At 41.3% G+C, this 21,543-nt stretch overlaps 1 protein-coding gene across 2 annotated transcripts in view; it reads right to left on the reverse strand.

Annotated features, from left to right (window-relative positions):
* Positions 1-193: 193 nt before the first annotated feature.
* Positions 194-21,543, reverse strand: part of TXLNG (taxilin gamma) — a 61,315-nt gene continuing 39,965 nt past the window's right edge. Inside the window, exons 4-10 of one of the 2 annotated variants that reach the window (XM_028092567.2) lie at positions 17,874-18,044; positions 16,412-16,606; positions 13,189-13,308; positions 11,607-11,681; positions 6,770-6,862; positions 4,244-4,339; positions 194-3,234 (exon numbers count right to left, since the gene is read on the reverse strand). In XM_028092567.2, coding sequence (XP_027948368.1) covers positions 2,914-3,234; positions 4,244-4,339; positions 6,770-6,862; positions 11,607-11,681; positions 13,189-13,308; positions 16,412-16,606; positions 17,874-18,044 — 1,071 coding nt within the window. In that variant the 3' untranslated portion in view covers positions 194-2,913. Of the gene's footprint in view, positions 3,235-4,243; positions 4,340-4,560; positions 4,687-6,769; positions 6,863-11,606; positions 11,682-13,188; positions 13,309-16,411; positions 16,607-17,873; positions 18,045-21,543 lie in introns of those variants that run through there. The other variant, XM_028092569.2, reaches the window with a different exon arrangement.

Consider the following 21,543-nt stretch of genomic DNA (forward strand, 5'->3'; position numbering starts at 1 on the left):
TAAGTCTTTTTTTTCTAAAGGAAAAAAAAGTAGGCACAGAGGTCTGGCTACATAAAATGAGTCTTCTGCCACCCAGTCCCAGGGGTGAGCTGCTGCTCCATCCTTTCTAAGGCCTTGAGAGACCAACCATCTACAGCGGTCCTTGCACTTGTTACAGGTAAGGTCACATGTGCGACAAAATACACAGAAACTGTTAAATTTATCATACATATTTACTTAATCTATACAGAATTGAGTAGATAAAATCAGATTCACATTAGTGAAAAATCTCTACAAAATGTCTTTGAAAAGCAAAACAAGACTGCCTCTGAACAATTCGTATCCTCATGAAAGACGTGGGCTGTAAAAATAAAGCCGTGTGTTTAGCACAAACTAGAAGATCTCTGCATCATTTGTTTTTCACAGTTATTTCCATCTACAGTCTGAAAGAGGTAGATTTTTCTGCAACACCTGAGAATTGAATTGTGATAACCAGGTGTAATAAAGGCAGTTGCATACATAACTAAAAAACACTGGTCTCAAGACCAAGAAATGTACTCCTAACAAGTCTGAGGATGAAATGGTCCATGATCCAAGACCCAAGTATTCTCTACTCCTCGGAGTCTACCGCCACTATAAATAATACACAGCAAGATTCCATGATGGTGCAACAAATGCAATTGAAGTAAATGTGACATTTAAACCTTTTCTGGACCAGCCTAACAGCATTACAGTGTTCTAGAATACGGTGGATACAGGGTGTGCTACAAAGCCACAACACTGGGCTGGTGAGGTGATTGCTTTTAGGAGGGTGTCTGCAGAGGGGCCTGCTTGTTTTTATTCACAGGGTAATGGGAGGAAAGGACCCCTCGTGCATCCCAAACAGAATCGAGCTCCTTTAAATACCACGATCGCATCTAGCTACAAATACATAGTAAAAGCCGAAAGCAGCAGGCCAAGGACTGTTAAATCACATTGCTTTAGAAAGCCCTTGAAAATAGGCAACGCGTCCAAGATTTACATCTTCCACACAGGACAAGCACCACAAAGAAACGTGGTGGGCTACACAAATGGCTTCAACAGTAAGAGCTGTACATCCAGCAGAGTTCTTGTGAAATATCATTAGTACTAATTTTTAAAGATTATATTTCTGATATATACCTTCATTTCCTCCAGGGGAAATGAGTCCAACATTTCATCTAGTAGCAGAAAGGAGTATTTATACGAGGCCACTGGAGAAGGGGATTGTTTGTTTTTGCTTCCGACTCATTTTTGACAGCGTAATGAGAGAACCTGCTCTGTGGTTTTGTTTTCTTTTCCTCCACTGTCTGGCCCCTTGATTCCTGTGACAGTGGCAGAAGCTTCTATGAGACAACTTTCCAATTCTTTCAACCCACTTTAGACCATGAATATGACAGGACTTTACAAAGACAGTTTTAAAGAGAAAACGCTTTTAACTGGACAGAACGGGCTTGATTCAGTCCAGTGAGCAGTTTCAGTGTCAGTTTGATAGCTTTGCTCCGTGGAATGTGCTAATATCAATTCTAGTAGAGCCTCTTTATATTTCATAAATTATTTCAATGCAAATTTTATCAGGGACAAAGTCCAAACTTCCGTGGTGCAACCTGACTTATCATTTGTGTAACTCAGCCATATTCAACATCGTTAAGAACAAAGGAAAATTAAAAGAACTAATTCAGAAGTGACGTGCTTCGTACAGAAAGTTCCCCCAGTGCAAGTATAGAGACCTTGGTAATACTATTGGCTTTTTTCTTAAAAAGACAGTAATTAAAAGGGATGAGAATCAGACCAAAAGCATCATAGATCCTGACTACTTAAAACTCTGTGCCAAGTCTTCCCACAGTTAAGTTAAAAGTGTGGGTTTCAGTCTTTCTGTTTCGGAAATAAAACCCATTTCAGTTAGCATGATCCACAATTAAAATTCCCATTTTAAAAACCTAGAGAACTTTGCTTGGCGGGATTCACAAAACAGTCGAACATGAAATTTCAAGTAGCCAGCAGGCAGCATGGCAGCAGAGGGACTTCTTAGTGAGGGTTAAGTTCATGTGTAGCTTTCATTGTCTTAAAATAAGACAACTACCGATGGCTACCGATGGCCGCCTTCTGTGGGAGGGGGAGGATGCGTACCCAAATCCCAAACTGAAAGCAAACCACCATACTCCACAGTGAACCATCTAGGTGGTCCAAGTTCAAACATGGGTTCTAGTTCTAACCTAGAAACGAAAGCAGTAGGATTGTTTTTAGTCACAAACATTAAGCCTGGTTTTTTTTTTTTTTTTTTGTCCATTGATCTGTATATACTACTTTAAAAGTGACACCTTTATGTACATAATCTGCCAAAACTTTTGAGTATTTGAGGCTTGCAGCCATGTCAATTTGTCAAGGGATATAAATATTATCAAAAAGCTAATTTGATTCAAAGATGCTATGCTTATTTCTGACCCAACCCTAAGTTTATTTTTACTTGGCATGTCAGTGGGCTATTAGACAAAACTAATCATCTTGATTTTGTGTAATATTGATGGGGGGGTGGGGGCAGGATGTTTGAATCAATATTGTTTTCACATCAAGGAACCATTATCAGAACAAAGTTCCCTTGTGATGATCGGCCCTGTCTTGAGTGAAATTTTGAATAATTCTGTGCAAGGAACAGGGAAGATAGGACAAGGCGATGGTCACATGCCTTCCAACGAAGGGAAATGAGGCAGATGTGCAACACGGCTGAGGAAAATGTATAGAGGAAAACTATTCAAAACTGCTAAGCAGCCGCCTGTACCACATAAGTCCAGTAGTTCTAAGAAAATACAGATATGGTAGAAAAAGTAAGAAAATTTTCACCACAAAACCAATAGTTACTACTAACAGAAAGTTATACACAAAATATAGCTCTCGATACAGTGATCATACTTCCTTTCAGTCGACGGACTCAATACCTGGCGCGGCGCCTGCGGACACAGCTGCTTTCTCCTTTGAGGCCCTGGGCATGGCCTCCAGGGGGCCTCCCGGGGCACCTGTAGAAGCAGTGTTCGGCTCCCTGGGGGCCACCAGGCCAGTGCAGGGCTGTGTCCCGGGCAGCGCTAGATGGCCACCTGCAGCTCTCCCCGAGACCTGCTCCTTCAAGACTTCCACCCTCTCGTTGAGCTCGTTCCTCTCGGTTTGAAGAGCCCGGCACAGCTTCTCTAACCGGTCCAGTTTGATTTGAAAGGCCTTGTACTCTTTATCACGGACAGTTTTCTAGAAGGAAAAAAGATGATTTACGTAACCTCGCTGAATACAAATCAGTTCATAGGATACAAATTAACCTGAGCCATATTAGAAACTACTCGTTTAATCGCCTCTCGACCACACTGTTTCCTCACACACCACCTGACCACGTAGCTAGCTTCGCTGCATACCTGTCCACGGGTACCAGGTGATACTTACCGGTTCCCACCATTCTGGGGTGACAAAAGAAATAAGCAAAATCCACTTTTAAAAACATTTTGTATTGATCAACTATTCAGAAAATTTTAAGATACTCATCACAAAGCTAAAGATCAAAAAATTAAGGGCCTGATTAAACACAGAAAAGGATTCTTTTCTACATAGATTTCTCTTGTTCTACCAATCTTTAGGTGAGAACAAGATTCAAGGTGTGAAATTTAGTGTTTGCAGAGGATACATTTCAGCTGGCAAAAAAAAAAAAATTTTTTTTTTTCTCCTTTGCTGCCTTTTTTGAAGACTCAGTCAAAGCAAAAAAAGGCAGGCACCAGAATTGTTCTCCGCACTCCTGCCCTGAGCAATGTGCTCAGCATTACTGGATATGGGCCCCGTGGCGGTGACATCAGCCCCACCTGGAAACTTGGCAGAAAGATTCTGCAACCCCACCCCAGAACTAGTCGAGCCAACTTTAGGTGGAACCTAGCCATCTTGGTCTTAACAAGCTCGAGTTCGACGCAAGCTCCAGTCTGAGAAATCACTGCTATAGAAGCAAGCAAAATCGCGATGCTTTATAGCGATCTCTAGCACAAGCCTGGTCTAGTCAACTGCACGGTAGGAAATGTAGTACCTCCCTCAGGGTCCCCCACCTGCAAGCCCGAAAGACATCTACAGATTCTACGGCGCCATCCCCCTACCCCCGGCTCTAGCCAGAGCCCTCAACTATGGCAGTGGTGTCACCACACGCCCCCTGCCCTGTTAGGAGCAAGAGCTTCATGAGCCCCCATGATGACAAACACACCTTAATCATGGGAAACCACCTCACCTCTTCAGCCATTTGCAGAAGTGCTTTGTTGTTGTTTTCCCATTTGGTACGCCATATTATGGTTTCTTTTTCCAGTTTTTTAATTTTCTTTGTCATCTGTCAATCAACACAGTTGCAAATGTAAATTCTCAGTTCCATTTCTCTCTACACCCTGTCCCACCACAAGAAGGTCTGCTCCACCCCAGCCCCGTCGTTGCCCCAGCCTCGCGCAGCAGACCGCTGTGCCTGTGCATCGGCAGCAGAGCTGACCTCAGGGGCTCCTACAGTGGCAGCAGCAGGAACCGAAGTAGGGGTTTCAAATTATGAGAAAAACAAACCTAATCTCCTCAATTTCAGAGGCAGCAGCACATGGAGGAAGCGGTCAGACAGCACACTGTGAACTCTAACTTAGGCTGGAGTGCGTCTTTCATTCCAGCTGGGGTTAACAAGGAGACCTCCCCGGGCTGTACAAAAACATGTCCAGGTTAGGGGTTTTCTATTCATTAAATTAATTTGGTTCTTGGAAGTATAGGGGTTTCCAGCTCCCCCCAGAGATTGAGAATTGCTGATCTACCACAACCTCCAAGACCATGTCAATCTCAGAACTATAGGGGCGCCTGGGCGGCTCAGGCGTTAAGCGTCTGCCTTCGGCTCGGGTCATGGTCCCGGGGTCCCGGGGTCCTGGGGTCGAGCCCCGCATCGGGGGGGGGGGCTCCCTGCTCGGCGGGAAGCCTGCACCTCCCTCTCCCGCTCCCCCTGCCTGTGTTCCCTCTCTCGCTGTGTCTCTCTCTGTCAAAGAAAGAAAGAAAATCTTAAAAAAAAAAAAAAAATTTTTTTGGCAGTGTCCCTTTGGGAACATTCCCGTGACCAAGAAAAAGATAGCAGTAGTTTTATCCTTAGCTTTGGGCATGCCCACAACTCACGTCTCTCTTCAGCAAAACCGAAAGAAAATGGGCCCCCAAATGAGGGGAACATTCTTAAACCTATACCGAAAGAACCCAGTTTTCAGAAATTCACCACGCGACTTCTGTGTGCCTGTCACTGAGCCCGCTTTCAAGATTCCTCCATGCACTGTTGACTGTGCCCAGCTCTGATCCCAGGTGGGGCACCGGGCCACGTGCTGTCAGGGACGACCAGGCTACGGCAGCGCCGATGCCCTGTGCTGGGGGTAATCACCCACAAAACTGCAGCACAAGGCACAGTGTGACAAAGGCCACAGGACGAGCTCGTGGAAGATTTGGCTTGAGCGCTGACCGACAGTGAACTCTGTTCAGGCTCAACAGTGCGCGGGGACGCCGCAGGCTGGCGAAGGCGCCCGCCGGGTACAAGAGCGCCCTCGACCGCAGCCTCCGCTGAAAGCACTGGCACGCGGAACTAATCCACTACTCACCAAACTCTCCAGGTTACCGGGTCTAAAAATACCTGAAGGTGGTAATGGGAGCACTTAACATGGCCAAGCGCTGTCTGAAATACTCCACTGTAGGGAGGGTATTTTTGTTATTTTTAAAGAGGAAGACCCAGAAAGGTTAAGCAACTTGTGCCCAGTCACACATTATATGATGCAACTGGGACATTACCCAGAGCACACACTCCCAGCCACTATTTAAGATCTAGTTATAGTCACAACTAACATCTACTGAACGCTTACAAAGTGCCAGGCACCGCTCTACTTCTCCCCAACCCACCACCATCTTCCAAAGCCCCATTTTAAGGGGCATATGCCACATAAAATAAGGACAGATGGATGGACGGACAGATAGATACATATGTATATATTCTGGTTCTCAGCTTGGTATCAAGGATATCGCTTTCCTTAACATAGGCAGGAAAATTAAAAAGAAGCCAAAGAAAGAATGGGTTTGGTTGAAGGAGAAAGAATTCAGTGGGAGTATAGTTAAAAAAAAAAAAAAAAAAAGCTAAAAAGGTAGAAACACTGGGGCACCTGGCCGGCTCAGTCGGTGGAGCGTGCAACTCTTGATCTCAGGGTTGTGAGTTCGAGCCCCATGTTGGGTGTGGAGATTACTTCAAAAAAAAAAAAAAAAAAAAGGTGGAAACACGGACATATTTTGATTACATATAAATAAAAATACATACATAAATGTGCATGTCTGTGTGTGTGTGTGTGTGTGTGTGTGTGTATGTATATATAAAATCAACCAACCAAATCGTGTAATTACTGTTCTGGGCTTGGATGTCTTTAAATAATCTCCAAAAACACAGCTTTGTGAAGGAGGGGTGGGGTGTCACCTGAGTGAATAAAACAAAAGACACAACAAAAAAGAAACCACTTTATGTGTAACAACAAATTGTATTTAATAGAGGAATTCACTTTAATAAAGCTAGTATTTAAAATAAGCATAGAGACCACTAGCTACATGGGCCACACCATGGGCAAAATGACCAAATGAGGCACCACTGGAGGATCAGAAAAGAGGAAATGAAGACTGTACCGTAAGAACATCAACTCATCCAGGTCGTGATCGTGCTTAAAACAGCTTCTTACATAAATGCCCTTTTAGGTCATATTCTACTTAAATATGCAAATACCTTTTCCATTTCCTGCCGGAAGGTTGTAAACAGTTCGTTGCTTTTTGCCATGGTAGTCTGGAATTCTTCAAACTTATCCATATAAAGAGAAAGCTACAGAAAAAAGTATGACATATTCTGAGTTCCTGGTAAACGATTTAAAATGATTCCAAAAGACTTTCTAAAAGGACATAATACAGTTACACGTTAGTTACTTGTTACAAGTGACAGAAATAAGAACATACACCCAGCCCTTGGCTACCACACAGAGACAGCTGAAGTTCTATAACCCATGGAAATTCATGGAAACTTAGGAAATTTTGTTGACTTAAACATCCTTAGATGTAAATGTTTAAAATGCACAAATATTTACTAGCTCCGATCCACCAATTTCCTCTCCTCGTATTTGAAAACTGTCCATGCAAAAAGAGCATTCTTTTAAAACACCACCTGCACAGTTCTTAGCTTGATTATCAAGGATAGCTCTCGCCTTAACATAGGCAGGAAAACAAAACAGAAGACGAAACATTGGCTTGGGCGGGGGGGGGGGGGAGAATTCAGTGGGATGGGGTCTTTTGACTGCTTTGATTTTAATTGATTTGGGTGTTGGGGACCATGGCTCTAAAGTACACTTCAAATACTATAAATTATCCTGCTTGTAATAACCATAATATCGCTGGTGCACTGTAGAATATCTAAAGTTTTAAATGCATGTTCATAGCTGCTTTTCTTGAAGATGGAACATCCAGGTAGACTGTCCCATCGGAAAGCTCAATGCTGGCCCACTCTGGGTAGTTCGTAAGTGGCAACTACCCTCACACCTGGACTTACATGCCTGCATTACAGAACGGGTCAACCGACACCAATTCGACTCTATCCTCAACAAATGCTGGAAATTAACATGGTAAGAGCATGGAATGGGACCAACTCTTGGCAAGGACAGCCACATTTAGGGACTGGGAAAAGGAAGATGGGACAGCAAAGGCAACAAACTAATGATCAGATAACACGACCCAGGGTGACACAGATCGCCGACAACAGAAGTTTCACTGGTAACAGTCCAACAGCATCAGAGCTGCCTGGGAGCTTCACAGAAGGGTCCTCCGGTGCTCTGCACTAGAGACATGACAAGGACTCCCACATTAAAGTCTATCTTCCAAAGCCGTATATAAATAGACTTTACATACATTTTCCACATCAACACTCTTCTCCATTTATATGGACAACTGAGAGTTTACAGAGCTAATAAGGGGTTCAAATTTCCTAGAAGCAATCTAGCACAATCCTAGGTTACAGTGCAAAATTCAAAAAACTTCTTGAGTTTTCAGAGTTAGGCTACTATTCTAGGAAATGAGCACCACATCGCAAAACATGCCCAAAGACAAAAATAGCATTCAAAAGAGGGGCTCATAAAGATTCAGACTAGTCTCAGTGTGTCAGTGCATTTTAGAACTAATTTAGAGACCTTACATTAAATATAAATGTATTATTTAATAAACTTTTAAAATGAATACTTTTTTCAACAGAATGTAATCTAGTTACTTGGAAAAGGGTGGACTATAGGTAAATGCCTAATTTCACCTGTCCATAAAGACATGGAAACTCTTTTCTGTACCTTTCCTTTGAGTGAGGAGGCAGCATCTGCTACCCTTACTCCACATTAAGACAAATACAGAGAAAGACTGCATTAGGACAAACTTAAGGGGTTTGGTTGAAAAATAGGGAAGCAACTAAGAAAAGCCTAGGCCCAGATGGTCTCATGGGTGAATTCCACCAAACATTTAAAGAAGAATGAATGTCAATTCTTCCTAAACGCTTCCAAAAAACTGAAGAGAAGGGACACTCCCCAACTTATTTTATATAAGGGCAGCCTTTACCCTGATATCAAAGCCAGATAAGGATACTACAGGAAAACTACAGGCCAACATCCCTGATGAATATAGCTGCAAAAATTCTCAACTAAATACTAGTAAACCAAATTCAATAGCACATTAAAAAGATCACAGACCATGACCAAATGGGATTCATCCCTGTGATGATGCAAGGATGGCTCAACATACACAAATCAATAAATGTGACACTCCACGTTGATAGAATAAAGGAGAAAAATCATATGATCATCTCAAGTGCAGAAAAAGCATTTGACAAAATACAACATCTATTCATGATATAAACACTCAACAAATTGGGTATAGAAGGAACACACTTCAATGTAATAAAGGCCATACATGACAGACCCACAGCTAACATCATACTCAACTGTGAAAGGTTTAAAGCTTTCCTTCTACGATCAGAACAAGACAAGGATGCCCACCCTCACCACTTTTACCTAACCCAGTACTTGAATTCCTAGCCAGAGCAATTAGGCAAGAAAAATTAAAGGCATCCAAATCAGAAAGGAAAAAGTAAAACTGTATCTGTTTGCTGATGACATGATCTTATATATAGAAAATCCTGAAGACTCCACCAAAAAACTGTTAAAACAAATTCAGTAAAGTTTCAGAATGTGAAACCAACGTACAGAAATCAGTTGCACTTCAATACACTAATAACAAAATATCTGAAAAAGAAATTAAAAAAAACCCAATCCTATTTACAATAGCCTCAAAATCAATAAAATACTTAGAAATAAATTTAACCAAGGATATAAATGATCAACTCACTGAAAACTAAGACACTGATGAAAAAAACTTGAAGAAACACAAAGTGGAAAGATATCCTGTGTTCAAGGATCAGAAGTTAGTATTATTAAAATGTCCACACTATCCAAAGCCATCTATATTTAATCCCTATCAAAACCCCAATGGTATTTTTACAGAAACAGAAAAAATGATCCTAAAATTTGAATGGAACCATAAAAGAGCTGGAATAGCCAAAGCAATCTTAAGAACAAAACCGGATGGAGGCACCATGCTCCCTGACTTCAAACTTTTAACTATACTACAAAGCTAAAGCAATCAAAACAGTATGCTACCAGCATAAAATCAGAGACACAAGGGAAGAGAGTTGAGAGCCCAGAAATAAACTCATACAATATGGTCAACTAATATTTGACAAGGAAGCCAAGAATACTCAGTGGGGAAAGGACAGTCTCTTCAATAAATGGTGTTGGGAAAACTGGACCCCTCTCTTAACACTATTCACAAAAATTAAAGACTTAAACGTAAGACCTGAAACCATAAAACTCCTGGAAGAAAACACAGATAAAACACTCTCTGAAAGCAGTCTTGGAATTTTGGTTATGATACCAAAAGCACCAGCAACACAAGCAAAAATCAACAAGTGGGACTACACTGAACTAACAAGCTTCTGCACAGCAAAAGAAATAACAAAATGAAAAGGCAACTATGGAATGGGTAAAAACATCTGCAAACCATGTACCTGATAAGGGGTTAATATACAACATATATAAGGAATTCATACAATTCAAGAGGAAAAAAATATATAATCCAATTTAAAAATGGACAGAAGACTTGAACTGACATTTTTCCAAAGACGACATACAAAAAACAGTCAACAGGAACATGAAAAAGTGCTCAACACCACTACTCCTCAGGGACATGCAAATCAAAACCACAATGAGATGTCATCTCACACCTGTTAGGATGGCTATTATAAAAAAGACAAGAGATGACAAATGTTGGCAAGGGTGTGGAGAAAAGGGAAACATTGTGCACTGCTGGTGGGAAGGGAAATCGGCAGTTGCTATGAAAACCAATATGGAGGTTTCTCAAAATTAATAACAGAACTAGCATGTGATCTAGGAATCCTACTTCTGGGTATAAACCTCTTGAAGAAGATGAAATCACTATCTAAAAGAGATATATATGCACTCCTGTGTTCACTGCAGCATTATTCAAAATAGCCAAGATATGGAAACAGCCTAAGTGCCTACTAACAGATGAATGGATAAAGAAAATGTGGTATAAATACACAAGGCAGTATTACTGAGCCATTAAAAAAAAAAAAAAAAAGGAATCTTGCCATTTGTGATAATATGGATGGACCTTTAGGGCATTATGCTAAGTGAAATAAGCCAGACAGAGAAAAGACAGTGTATGGTCTCACTTACATATGGAATCTAAAAAAGTCAAACTCCTAGAAACAGAAAGTGGAATGGTGGTTATCAGGGGATGGACGGGAGGGGGAAATACAAAGATGATGGTCAAAGGGTACCAATTTTCAGTTGTAAGATGAATACGTTTGGAGGATCTAATGTACAGCATGGTAACCATACTTTACAATCACGTACCATATACTTAAAAAGAGAAGAAAACTTGGGAAGGCCCCCATTAACATCACCATCTCCATGGCTCTGAGAGTAGAGTGGTTAATAGGCAATTTTTAAAATGGGTTATGTGCTCACAGCACAAAACCCTGAAGATTTTAGGTTCAAATATGAAACTGCCATTTTTTTAAGTCAAAAACGTATCAGCAATTTCATGTAATTCAACTTAATACACAAGAGCTCCAATCTGCAAACTGCTCAGTTTTTCTTTAGTTGGAAGTTAGGAGACACATGTGGAAAAAGACTGAGAAAGGGAGGAAACACCTGGGATATTGGAAAGGGAACACTGCAGGAAGCATCACCAACTGCCCCAGTCCGCCTGAGACCTAAGTGTCTCCTGGGACACGGGACTCTGAGTGCTAAAACCAGGGAAAGTCCTGGGCAAACCAGGATGAGCTGGTCACCCTAAACCAAGAGGAAAACTCCAAGAGGGACACGTGATCTACTCTCAGTCCTGGCTGGCTCTGGCTGGGAACAAGCACAAGCATCTTAGAGAAGATTCAAGGTATATATCAAATGAACCATTTTTTTTTTTTAAACAAATGCTACTATCCCCTCCTGTCAAGTTACCTGCTGTTTTAGTTGTACTTCTTGCTGTTTCATTTGTTCATATTTGTGCCTCGATTCTGTTGCTTCTTTTAATAACTAGAAAACAGAAACATTCTGGCAAAATACTAATAGTAATTACAAATATGACTATAATGTCAAATGACCAGAGAGACAGTTAGGCTTAATCCTTCCACTCATTATTTTAGCAAGAACTGTAAGTCTATAGATAAAATTTTCAGTTACATCAATTGCTCATTACCTATTATCTTCAATCTGTTCTACTTGTTAACATTCAGGAATGTTGGAACAATCTTTTACTGCTTAGAAAGAGTAACCTGGAGGCCTAATAATAGGTTTACAAAGCTCAGGGTTAAATTGTTATGTTTCAGGTGAAAATAATTAGAAGTTTGGTATTAGCAGACATGATCTAGGTGACTTAGAAAGCCACTTTACTCCTTGAGAGTCCAGATGAGGCAGAGTGAAAGGGTATGGAGCAAAGCAATGAAATTAGAGACCAGTTTCCGATCACTTCTTAAAAAGCAGGGCAGAAGTGGATGAGAGCTTTATATACTTGGGTTTTCAAGAAAATTATATAGTGAAATTGCATAGTAACAGACTGTTGAAATTCAGCCCCTGAAGTAAAAGGTCACATGTAGTCCAAATAAGCCCTAAAAAGTCATTAAACCAACTACAAAGTATATACGTGCAATGTATGTATATGTCTGTGAATATATGAAATTTATACCCCCACTTTGCAAAGAACAACCGTTTCTTCAATTACACACAGAATAGCATTATCAGTTCACACAGAAGATCGTGCTGTATGAAAAACAGGTCTCTCTTAAGCCTAGACTCACACTCAACATGGTAAGTTCACATCATGAAGGCCACTCACAGAGTCTTCATACCTGGTTTGCCTCAAGGCCTATGCTACTTGAGTGAAAGCTGGATGAACAGTCCTCATTGCCATAATCATTTCTCACTTTTTGGGGGTGGGGGGTTAAGCACATAAACTTGAACTTGCATATGTTAAATATACATACCCAATGAGATTCCACTGTATTCACAATTACTGACAGGCAATATAGTCTGAACATACACTCTGGGAACGATGCTGAGTGATTAGGTACAGAGAATTCTGTTAAAGTTTTATCAGAAAATTATACCAGAGTAAGTAGACAAATAGTTTCCCTAGTTTCAAGTTACTTGTCTGTAAACAAAATATCACACTATATAGGAGACCAGTGTTTGGTAAGCTCGATATTAAATTGAGCTGCCAAATTTAATGTGCTAAATACTGGTATAATTCTTGAACTTGGTGACCATTACCAAAGAAGTGAAATAATTATAAGCATGAAAAAGTCAAATGAGTGCAGGTCTTTCCACTAATTTGGTCTAATCTCTCCAGTGGTCTTCTGTATAAAAAAAGTTAAACAGAAATAAAAAGCCAAATACTTTCTAACACACACATGCCCTTCTCAATCTAGAACAAAAAACCAATTAGCATGACCCAGGAGCTCTATTAATGTAGAATAAGTTTAAGTATTTTAAATGGCTTTGGTTACAATTTTGACAATAAATTTCTTTTTTTAAGAGAACTTACAAACTCTCTCTCTCTTTGATGTTTTTCATCAGCTTCTTTTATTAGCTGTGTCGTCTGCTGAAGCTTGGCATCCACAAGCTGTTGTTGTAATTCCTTATGTTTGAACACTTTATCAATATGCTATGGGAGAAGTAAAATTTCTTACATCACTTAATGAAAAAGGAACACAACGATAAGGAAACACAAGTTACAATACCTTGCTTATTCTTAACCCTGCTTTTCCTGCTAATACCACCATAGCTGAAGACACTGGGTCAACGAGTTTGTAGAAGCGTGAGCTTTACATCACCTTGCAAGCCCTCCTGGCACTTGCAGGAAAGAAGCCTTCCCGCTACTACCCTGTACCCCCTCCCTTTTGGAGGTGGGCTGTCAAGGAGCCTCAATAACCACACATTTGTACTTCCTATTTCTGCCCTACAACGAAAATGAGGCTCAAAGTGTATCAAGAAAAAGATGGATAAGGAGATCAAACTGTTAAACCTGTACATCAAACACATTAATTCCTGGATATTTTTCTCCCCTTTAAATTTCCCCAAATTTCTCAGTTGGAAGCAGCATGCAGTGACAACTGGAGTGGTCCCAGGTCAAATCCTGGCTGGTGTGTGGCCCAGGGCAGATTTTCCCTTGCTGATTCTCACTTCCCTCCTCCAAGCACAGATAACCACACTCGCTGCACAGCTCTAAATGCCAAAGTGGTGGTTCTGCTGTGTAAGGTGCCTGGTACCCAGCACATATTAGACATTTGCTAAAATGTCATTATGATTTCCAAACGAAATTGTTAAGTGGTTATTTATCCACAATAAAGTCATCAGAACATCTCCTCAGATGTACAAAGAGTAACTCTTCCTGACCAAAGAACACTTGATAACGTTCAAAATAAGACGACTCACATGTAATGTGATTTAAACATATCTAATTTTCAAGTTTTCTCCATCATGTGGCAGACTGTCATATTAAACAAAACTAAAAGAACAATTTTAAGAAAATTGAGGGTTTTATAATCTAATACAAAATTTATTCTCTAGGCCAAAAAAGTTCCTTCAATAAATACTCTAAGAAAAAAAAACAGTGAAGAGGAAATCTTCATGTTACAGATTTGAGACCGATCAACCAGTGAAACAGATGCACTTTACTTAGAGCTTGATTCAAATAGCTTAAAAAAAAAAAAAAAAAAGGCACGGGGGGACTACAGAAAATTGAACGACTCAATATTTAACATTAAGTAATTACTGTTAATTTTGTTAGGTGTGAAAATGATAGCATGGTTGTGCTTAAAAAGGAATCCTTATCTTTTTGAGGTATACCCTTCAAATATATATGAACAGAATGGAAGAGGACACCTTGAAGTTGTATCAAAATAACCCAGGGCAAGCCGATGGGAATAAAGCTGAAACTATGGTTTCATCTGCTAAAACCAGATGACATATTCTCTCTCTACTTTTAAGTTTGTAATTCTCCATTTAAAAAAAAAGGGAGAAGGCAGAGAGAGTGATTAAGGGGCTCCTGGGTGGCTCAGTCGGTTGAGCGTTCGACTCGTGATTTTGGCTAAGGTCATGATCTCAGGGTCCTGATGTTGGGCTCCATGCTCACCATGAAGTCGGCTTGGGATTCTCTCCCTCCCTCTCCCTCTGCCCCTCCCCCACCCCGTATGCACTCTCTCAAATAATAAACCATCTTTAAAAAAAAAAAGTTTTTGAAGGGCTGAATGTAGGACTCTAAGTATGATCTGAAGTTTGCCTTCAAAACTGGACACAGTAACCCACAGAGGTGCCAATCTTTTTTTTTTTTCCTTTAATCAGTTATTTTAACCTACTTGTGTAGGGTTCTAACACACATAAAAGCACATTTCCCTAACTTCAAAGGCAGGGGATGCACTGTTTAAAAAGCCTGAGGCCATCAGAAAGGATGAATACCTACCATTTGCATCGAAATGGGTAGAACTGGAGGGTATTATGCTAAGTGAAATAAGTCAAGCGGAGAAAGACAATTATATGGTTTCACTCATATGTGGAACATAAGCAATAGCGCAGAGGACCACAGGGGAAGGGAGGGAAAACTGAAGGGGAAGGAATCAGAGAGGGAGACAAGCCATGAGAGACTCTGGACTCCGGGAAACAACCTGCGCGTTACAGAGGGGAGGGGGGTGGGTATTAAGGAGGGCCCGTGTTGTGATGAGCACTGGGTGTTATATGCAACTAATGAACCACTGAACATTACATCAAAAACTAACAATGGCTAATTGAAAATAAAACTTTTTAGCATATAAACATGAAAGAAATTAATGTCATTTTCTTTGACAAAATAAAATAAAAAGCCTGATGCCTCTAATCTTGCCCACTTGGCCTCTAAAAATGAGGAACCTTAAAAAAAACAAACAAAACAAAACAAACAAAAAACAGGCCATCACCTATTCGCTTTTATTTTTTTTTTTAAGATTTTATTTATTTATTTATTTGACAGAGAGAGACACAGCGAGAGAGGGAACACAAGCAGGGGGAGTGGGAGAGGGAGAAGCAGGCTTCCCGCCGAGCGGGGAGCCCGATGCGGGGCTCGATCCCAGGATCTTGGGATCATGCCCTGAGTCGAAGGCAGACACTTAACGACTGAGCCACCCAGGCGCCCACCTATTTGCTTTTAATTGACACCTCTGAATTTCCTGACTAGATTGAAAAAGTCTTAATTGGAGGCCAATGACCAAGATCAGCAGGCATGGATCCTTCCGATAAACTTTTTACTTCAACGGGTATGAGAGTTTAGAAATAGGTTCTATTTTTTCCTCTCAAAGAGTATAAAACCCTCATTAAAAGAAAAAATCTAAAACACAGGTATAACACAATGGTAATGTAGACTGTACAGGTTATCACAGATGTCTGAATTAGAGCATATTTGGGGGCCAAATATTTATTATTAGTCCAGACAAGGGGAAAAATCTGTATGCTCCAAACGCAGGCTTGTAGTAGCGCACACACAGAAGACGAGCAGTACCCAACGCTTCCCTAAGAAGTTGCCTCACCCTACCCACACCCACGGGCTCCTCACCTATCTACGTCCCCAAGGCTCCCATTCTCACGGTGGCTGAAGATTTCCTAAGAAAAACCCAACTGCCATTATGCAGATATAAAAGTTGTAAAACATCCTGTGATGGTAGTTTTACTCTGGTAGCGAATGGTGAAAAATTCTTGCCGATAATGAGAAGCTGTGTAAACCAATAAAATGGCTTTACCTCCTCTCTCAGCGCATACTGTTCAATGAGCTTCTTCAGCTTCTCGCCCAGTTCAATGTTTTCCTGGCGGAGCTTGGCATTGTGTATGTCATGTTGTTCCAGCTGTGCCTGGATTTCATTTAAAGTGACCTGGAAGTGGGCGGTAGCTTCTTTCCGTCTTTCTTCCTCCTCTCGTGCCTGCTGCATATTTTCTTCCTTATCATCCAAAATAATCTCTGTTAATGGTATAGACCTATACAGAAGATGCTCATAAAAGCTTCTGCTGCTCCGGGGGTTTATTTATTGCTTCTGAACTCTGATTCCCCTTCCCTTTATTTGTGATGAGAAAGTGCTCATTTAATAAGCAAGCAGCTCTTCCTGAGCAGATAATGAGAGGCAAGCTGCCCTGCTGTAAAATGAGGCTACGTCCAATGTAAATCACCATACTGAAAATTAAGTAATTAAACGGACTACCCTGAAAGACAAGGAGCTTCTCCACGTGGCCAGCTCCCTCCATTGTACGTTCCCCAACACTCTCCGGTTACACAGCGACATCTTACATGAGCCTGATGAGAGAGACCCTTCTTGCAGCTTACTTTCTGGGTACACCTGACCTCCTAGAAGGCAAGGGACTACTTCCATCACTTGCCAAAGATACAAGTGTTAAAAGACTTTCACGTGTTTAAACGGCTATCCAGTCTAATCAAAATGTTGATTTTTCTATAGGAAAAAAAATACCACCTACTTTAGTGAATAATTAAATCCAAGAGTTCAAAAGCAAAGAAAAAACTAACAGCTCCCAGAGTGGTGAAGATCCATTTCCGAGTGTTCCTGGATTCTAGGACCTTGGGCATCTGCTGTGCTGGGGCAGTTTGATGAGAGATCCTGCTCAGTCAAAATCATACCAACACTGTACATGAGGACAGGCCCACCTCCAACGTCTCTGGCTCCTTCTCCTTCTTCCCCTGCTGGCACCAGCTCATCTTTGGGCACCTGCTCCCTCTTCCTTTTTTCAGCCATAGCTTAAGTACTATTCTGAAAGTACTTAGCCACTGGGTACTGGGGGGTAGGCAAGGGTAGTCTGGCAATGCAGCTGGTGAACAGCCCCTACAGAGCTCAGCAGATGTTTTCCCTCCCCAGACTCAGTTTCTGCCTCAAGTCTGTTTCTACTCAGCTCCTCATTCACGTCAGCTTTTCCTACGTGGTAATTAACTACCTCAGTGCTCAGCAGAAAATTGGCAACTTTGAGTTTCCTAAGCCAGGGCTCCAGGCAGGTAAGCTGTGGTCTAAATACCAATCTCAATTCGATTCCCCATGATCATATATGAGGTTCATTAAGAACCATCAGGCCAAGCAAAACAGTAGAAAAGTGGTTGCTGTTTCCATGTAGAGATAAAAGATTTACTTCAAATAGGTACACAGTGATTATAAAACAAGCTAAGTGTCAGTCCCTCCTGAAAAACAAAAAAGCGAACCAACTAACCTTTAATGTCTTATTGTGACGCTGAAGTTCCCTGCAAAGAGACTCTAGTTTGCTTCTTGCCAAGATAGCCTTGCTGTGTTCACTCTGCAAGTGAACTTTCTCTTTCACAATTTGGGCTTGTTTCTTCTGCAGAATCTTCATTTGCTTCTGAACATTCCTGCTCTCCTCCAGCTAAAATTAATAAGCACTTTACAATCAGGAAGTACAATGAAAACCTTTGAGTTATGGCTGGAGAAATTACACTAAGAACTATGGAACACATTTTCAAAAAACAAATATTAGTCTTTTTTTTTTAATTATTTCGTGCCATATTACTCTGCCAAACTTCTCTCTCTTCCAGTTGTGACAGGAAAGTAAGCAAATAATTAAGGGTAGGGGAAAAAACAATCTTAATCCATTTTTTTTTAAGTAAACCCTACCCCCAAAGTGGGGCTCAAACTCACAACCCTGAGATCAAGACTCACATGTTCTATCTACTGAGCCAGCCAAGCACTCTTAATCTTTTATTAAAAATTTTGAAAAATGCTGTTTTTGGAAAAATTTTAGAGACCAACACAATCGAGTTTTACTTTTCTGAAAAAACACACACAGGCTACTCTACTGAAATGGTAGGGCGCCTGGGTGGCTCAGTCAAGCGTCCGACTCCAGATTCCGGCTCAGGTCATGACCTCAGGGTTGTGACACTGAGCCCCACACCAGGCTCTATGCTGGGTGTAGAACCTGCTTAAGATTCTCTCTCTCCCTCTGCCCACACTCTCCTCAGCTCAGGCACTTGCACACGCTCTCTCTTAAAAAAAAAAAAAAAAAAAAAAAAAAGAATAAGCAGCACTCAGGGTTCTTTGTGAGAAAGAGGAATTGCTGCAATTTTAGGTCTGGAGCATATAAATATATTTCAAGGTTAAATCAACAGTAACAGATTAAGACTCAGACTGAGTTTCACAGAAAGCAAGGATGCTGAGTCAATTTCAGGAGCAAGAGTGACACCTTGTGGCCTATCAAAACACACCCAGCATCCTTACATGCCATATGCTTACAGCTATTAGAAACATCCTTACAGAAAGTCCTGCGGAAAAAATAGTTTTTTTTGTTTACTACTTTTGCAAAGTAATCTTAGATGACTGTGGGTACAGCACAGCTGCAAGAGGCTTCCAGTCTGTACATACTATCTGGAGCTCCACTGAGAGCGGCAACCCCCCTGCCCTCTCAGACTCAAGGTAATCACAATCCTGAATCCCAGGCTCACAATTCCTTTGCTCTTCTCTTTTATCTCATTTGTGTGTGGTCCTAAAAGAATCGTTCTGGTTTCAGTTATTTTGACTCTGTTGTGGCTAGTGCAACTGAAGAACTGAATTTTTTCTTGAATTTAAATTGAGCTTAAATAGCCGCATGTAGCTCATGGCTACCATTCTGGACAGCACAGCTGTAGATTATATTGCTAGAACTCATCCAAATCATTTGCACAGATCAGGGAACAGCAAACTTTTTCTGTAAAGGGCCAAAAAGTAAGTGTTTTAGGCTTTGCAAGCCACATACTCTGTCTGTTGCATCGTTGTCTTTTTTTTTAAAACACTTTAAAAATGTAAAACCATTCTTAGCTTGTGGGCAGTACAAAAACAGGCCTCGCCAGATTTGGCCCACTGGTTATATATCTCACTTAAAAAATATACCACACACAACATACTTTACTGATCCATTCTCAAGTCAATGGGCATTTGGGTTGTTTCCAGACTTGATTACTTAGAATGATATGAACACTGTCTTATGCGTTTCCTGCTATACACATGCAAGAATTTCTCTGGGTGCAAACCTAAGCGTGGGACTGCTAGGCAGTGATTAATGTTCTATTTCACATGACAATGCCAAACTCTTTTCCAGAGTGGCTGACAAATTTATTCTCCCATCAGCGACTTATAAGAGATCATACAGATAGATGTACATCCTCTCCAAAACAAAGTACAATCAGAATTCTTAATTTATGCCCCTACAATGGACATAAAATGGCATCTCCTTCCAGTCCAGATTTGCATTTCCCTGATCACTAATAAAGTCACACATCTCTTTGTATCTTCATGTTTTTCCACTTCTATAAAATGCCTCTTACATGTCTCTTGCCCATTTTTCCGTTGGGTTATTCTTTTCATATTCATTTGTAGGTGTTCCTTACATATTCTTGAAACTAAATATTCTGCTGGTTGTATTTGTTGGAATATGTTCTTCAGGTTTTTTAATTTTTTTTCTTTTTTAAGTTTATTTATTTATTTGACAGAGACACAGCAAGAGAGGGAACACAAGCAGGGGGAGTGGGAGAGGGAGAAGAAGGCCTCCCCCCGAACAGGGAGCCCGATGCAGGGCTCGATCCCAGGACCTGGGACCATGACCTGAGCCGAAGGCAGACACTCGACTGAGCCACCCAGGCGCCCCTTCTTCCCAGTTTTTTAATGTGACTTCTGTCTTTTGAAGTGTCTTTTGCTGAACAGAAACTTAATTTCAACACAGCCCATTCTTGCAATCCTTTCTCTGATAATGCTTTTTGTGTTGCAAGAATTCCTTCCCTTGGGACGCCTGGGTGGCTCAGTCAGTTAAGCGTCTGCTCAGCTCGGGTCATGATCCCAGGGTCCTGGGATCGAGTCCCGCATCGGGCTCCCTGCTCAGTAAGGAGCCTGCTTCTCCCTCTCCCCTCTGCTTGCCACTCTGCCTACTTGTGTTCTGTGAAATAAATAAAATCTTAAAAAAAAAGAAAAAAGAAAAAGAAATCCTTCCCTTGGGGCCCCCTGGGTGGCTCAGTCAGTTAAGTGTCAGACTCTTGATACCCGCTCAGATCACGGTCTCATCAGGTTTGTGAGATGGAGCCACACATCAGGCTTCGTGCTCAGCGGGGAGTCTGCTTGTGGTTCTCTCTCTTCCTCTCCCCTCCCCCTCCCCTTTCTCTCTAAAATAAATAAATAGGGGCACCTGGGTGGCTCAGTCGTTAAGTGTCTGCCTTCGGCTCAGGTCATGGTCCCAGGGTCCTGGGATCAAGCCCCACATCGGGCTCCTTGCTTGGGAGGAAGCCTGCTTCTCCCTCTCCCACTCCCCCTGCTTGTGTTTCCTCTCTCGCTGTGTCTCTGTCAAATAAATAAAATCTTTAAATAAATCTTTAAAAAAAAAAAAACCCTTAACCCAAGTTTAGAAAAATATTAATATATCTAAATAAACCTAAATATCTAAAATAAATTTTTTTAAAGATTTTATTTATTTACTTGACAGAGAGAGAGACACAGCAAGAGAGGGAACACAAGCAGGGGGAGCAGGAGAGGGAGAAGCAGGCTTCCCGCGGAGCAAGAAACCCGATGCGGCGCTTGATCCCAGGATCCTGGGACCATGACCTGAGCCAAAGGCAGACGCCTAACGACTGAGCCACCCAGGCGCCCCTAAATATCTAAAAAAATTTTTAAGATTTTATTTATTTATTTGCTAGAGAGAGAGAGAAAGAGAGTACAAGCGGGGGAGTGGCAGGCAGAGGGAGAAGCAGGCTCCCCGCTGAGCAAGGAGCCTGATGCAGGGACTCGATCCCAGGACCCTTGGATCATGACCTGAGCCAAAGGCAGACGCTTAACCGACTGAGCCACCCAGGCATCCCTAAAATTTTTAAAGCTTAGTTTTTAACATTTAAATCCTTAATCCATTTGGA

The sequence above is a fragment of the Eumetopias jubatus genome, unplaced genomic scaffold (assembly GCF_037043125.1).
Source record: "Eumetopias jubatus isolate StellerSeaLion01/CBP00866 unplaced genomic scaffold, mEumJub1_p1.0 scaffold_11, whole genome shotgun sequence".
In the NCBI taxonomy this organism is placed as follows: domain Eukaryota; kingdom Metazoa; phylum Chordata; class Mammalia; order Carnivora; family Otariidae; genus Eumetopias; species Eumetopias jubatus.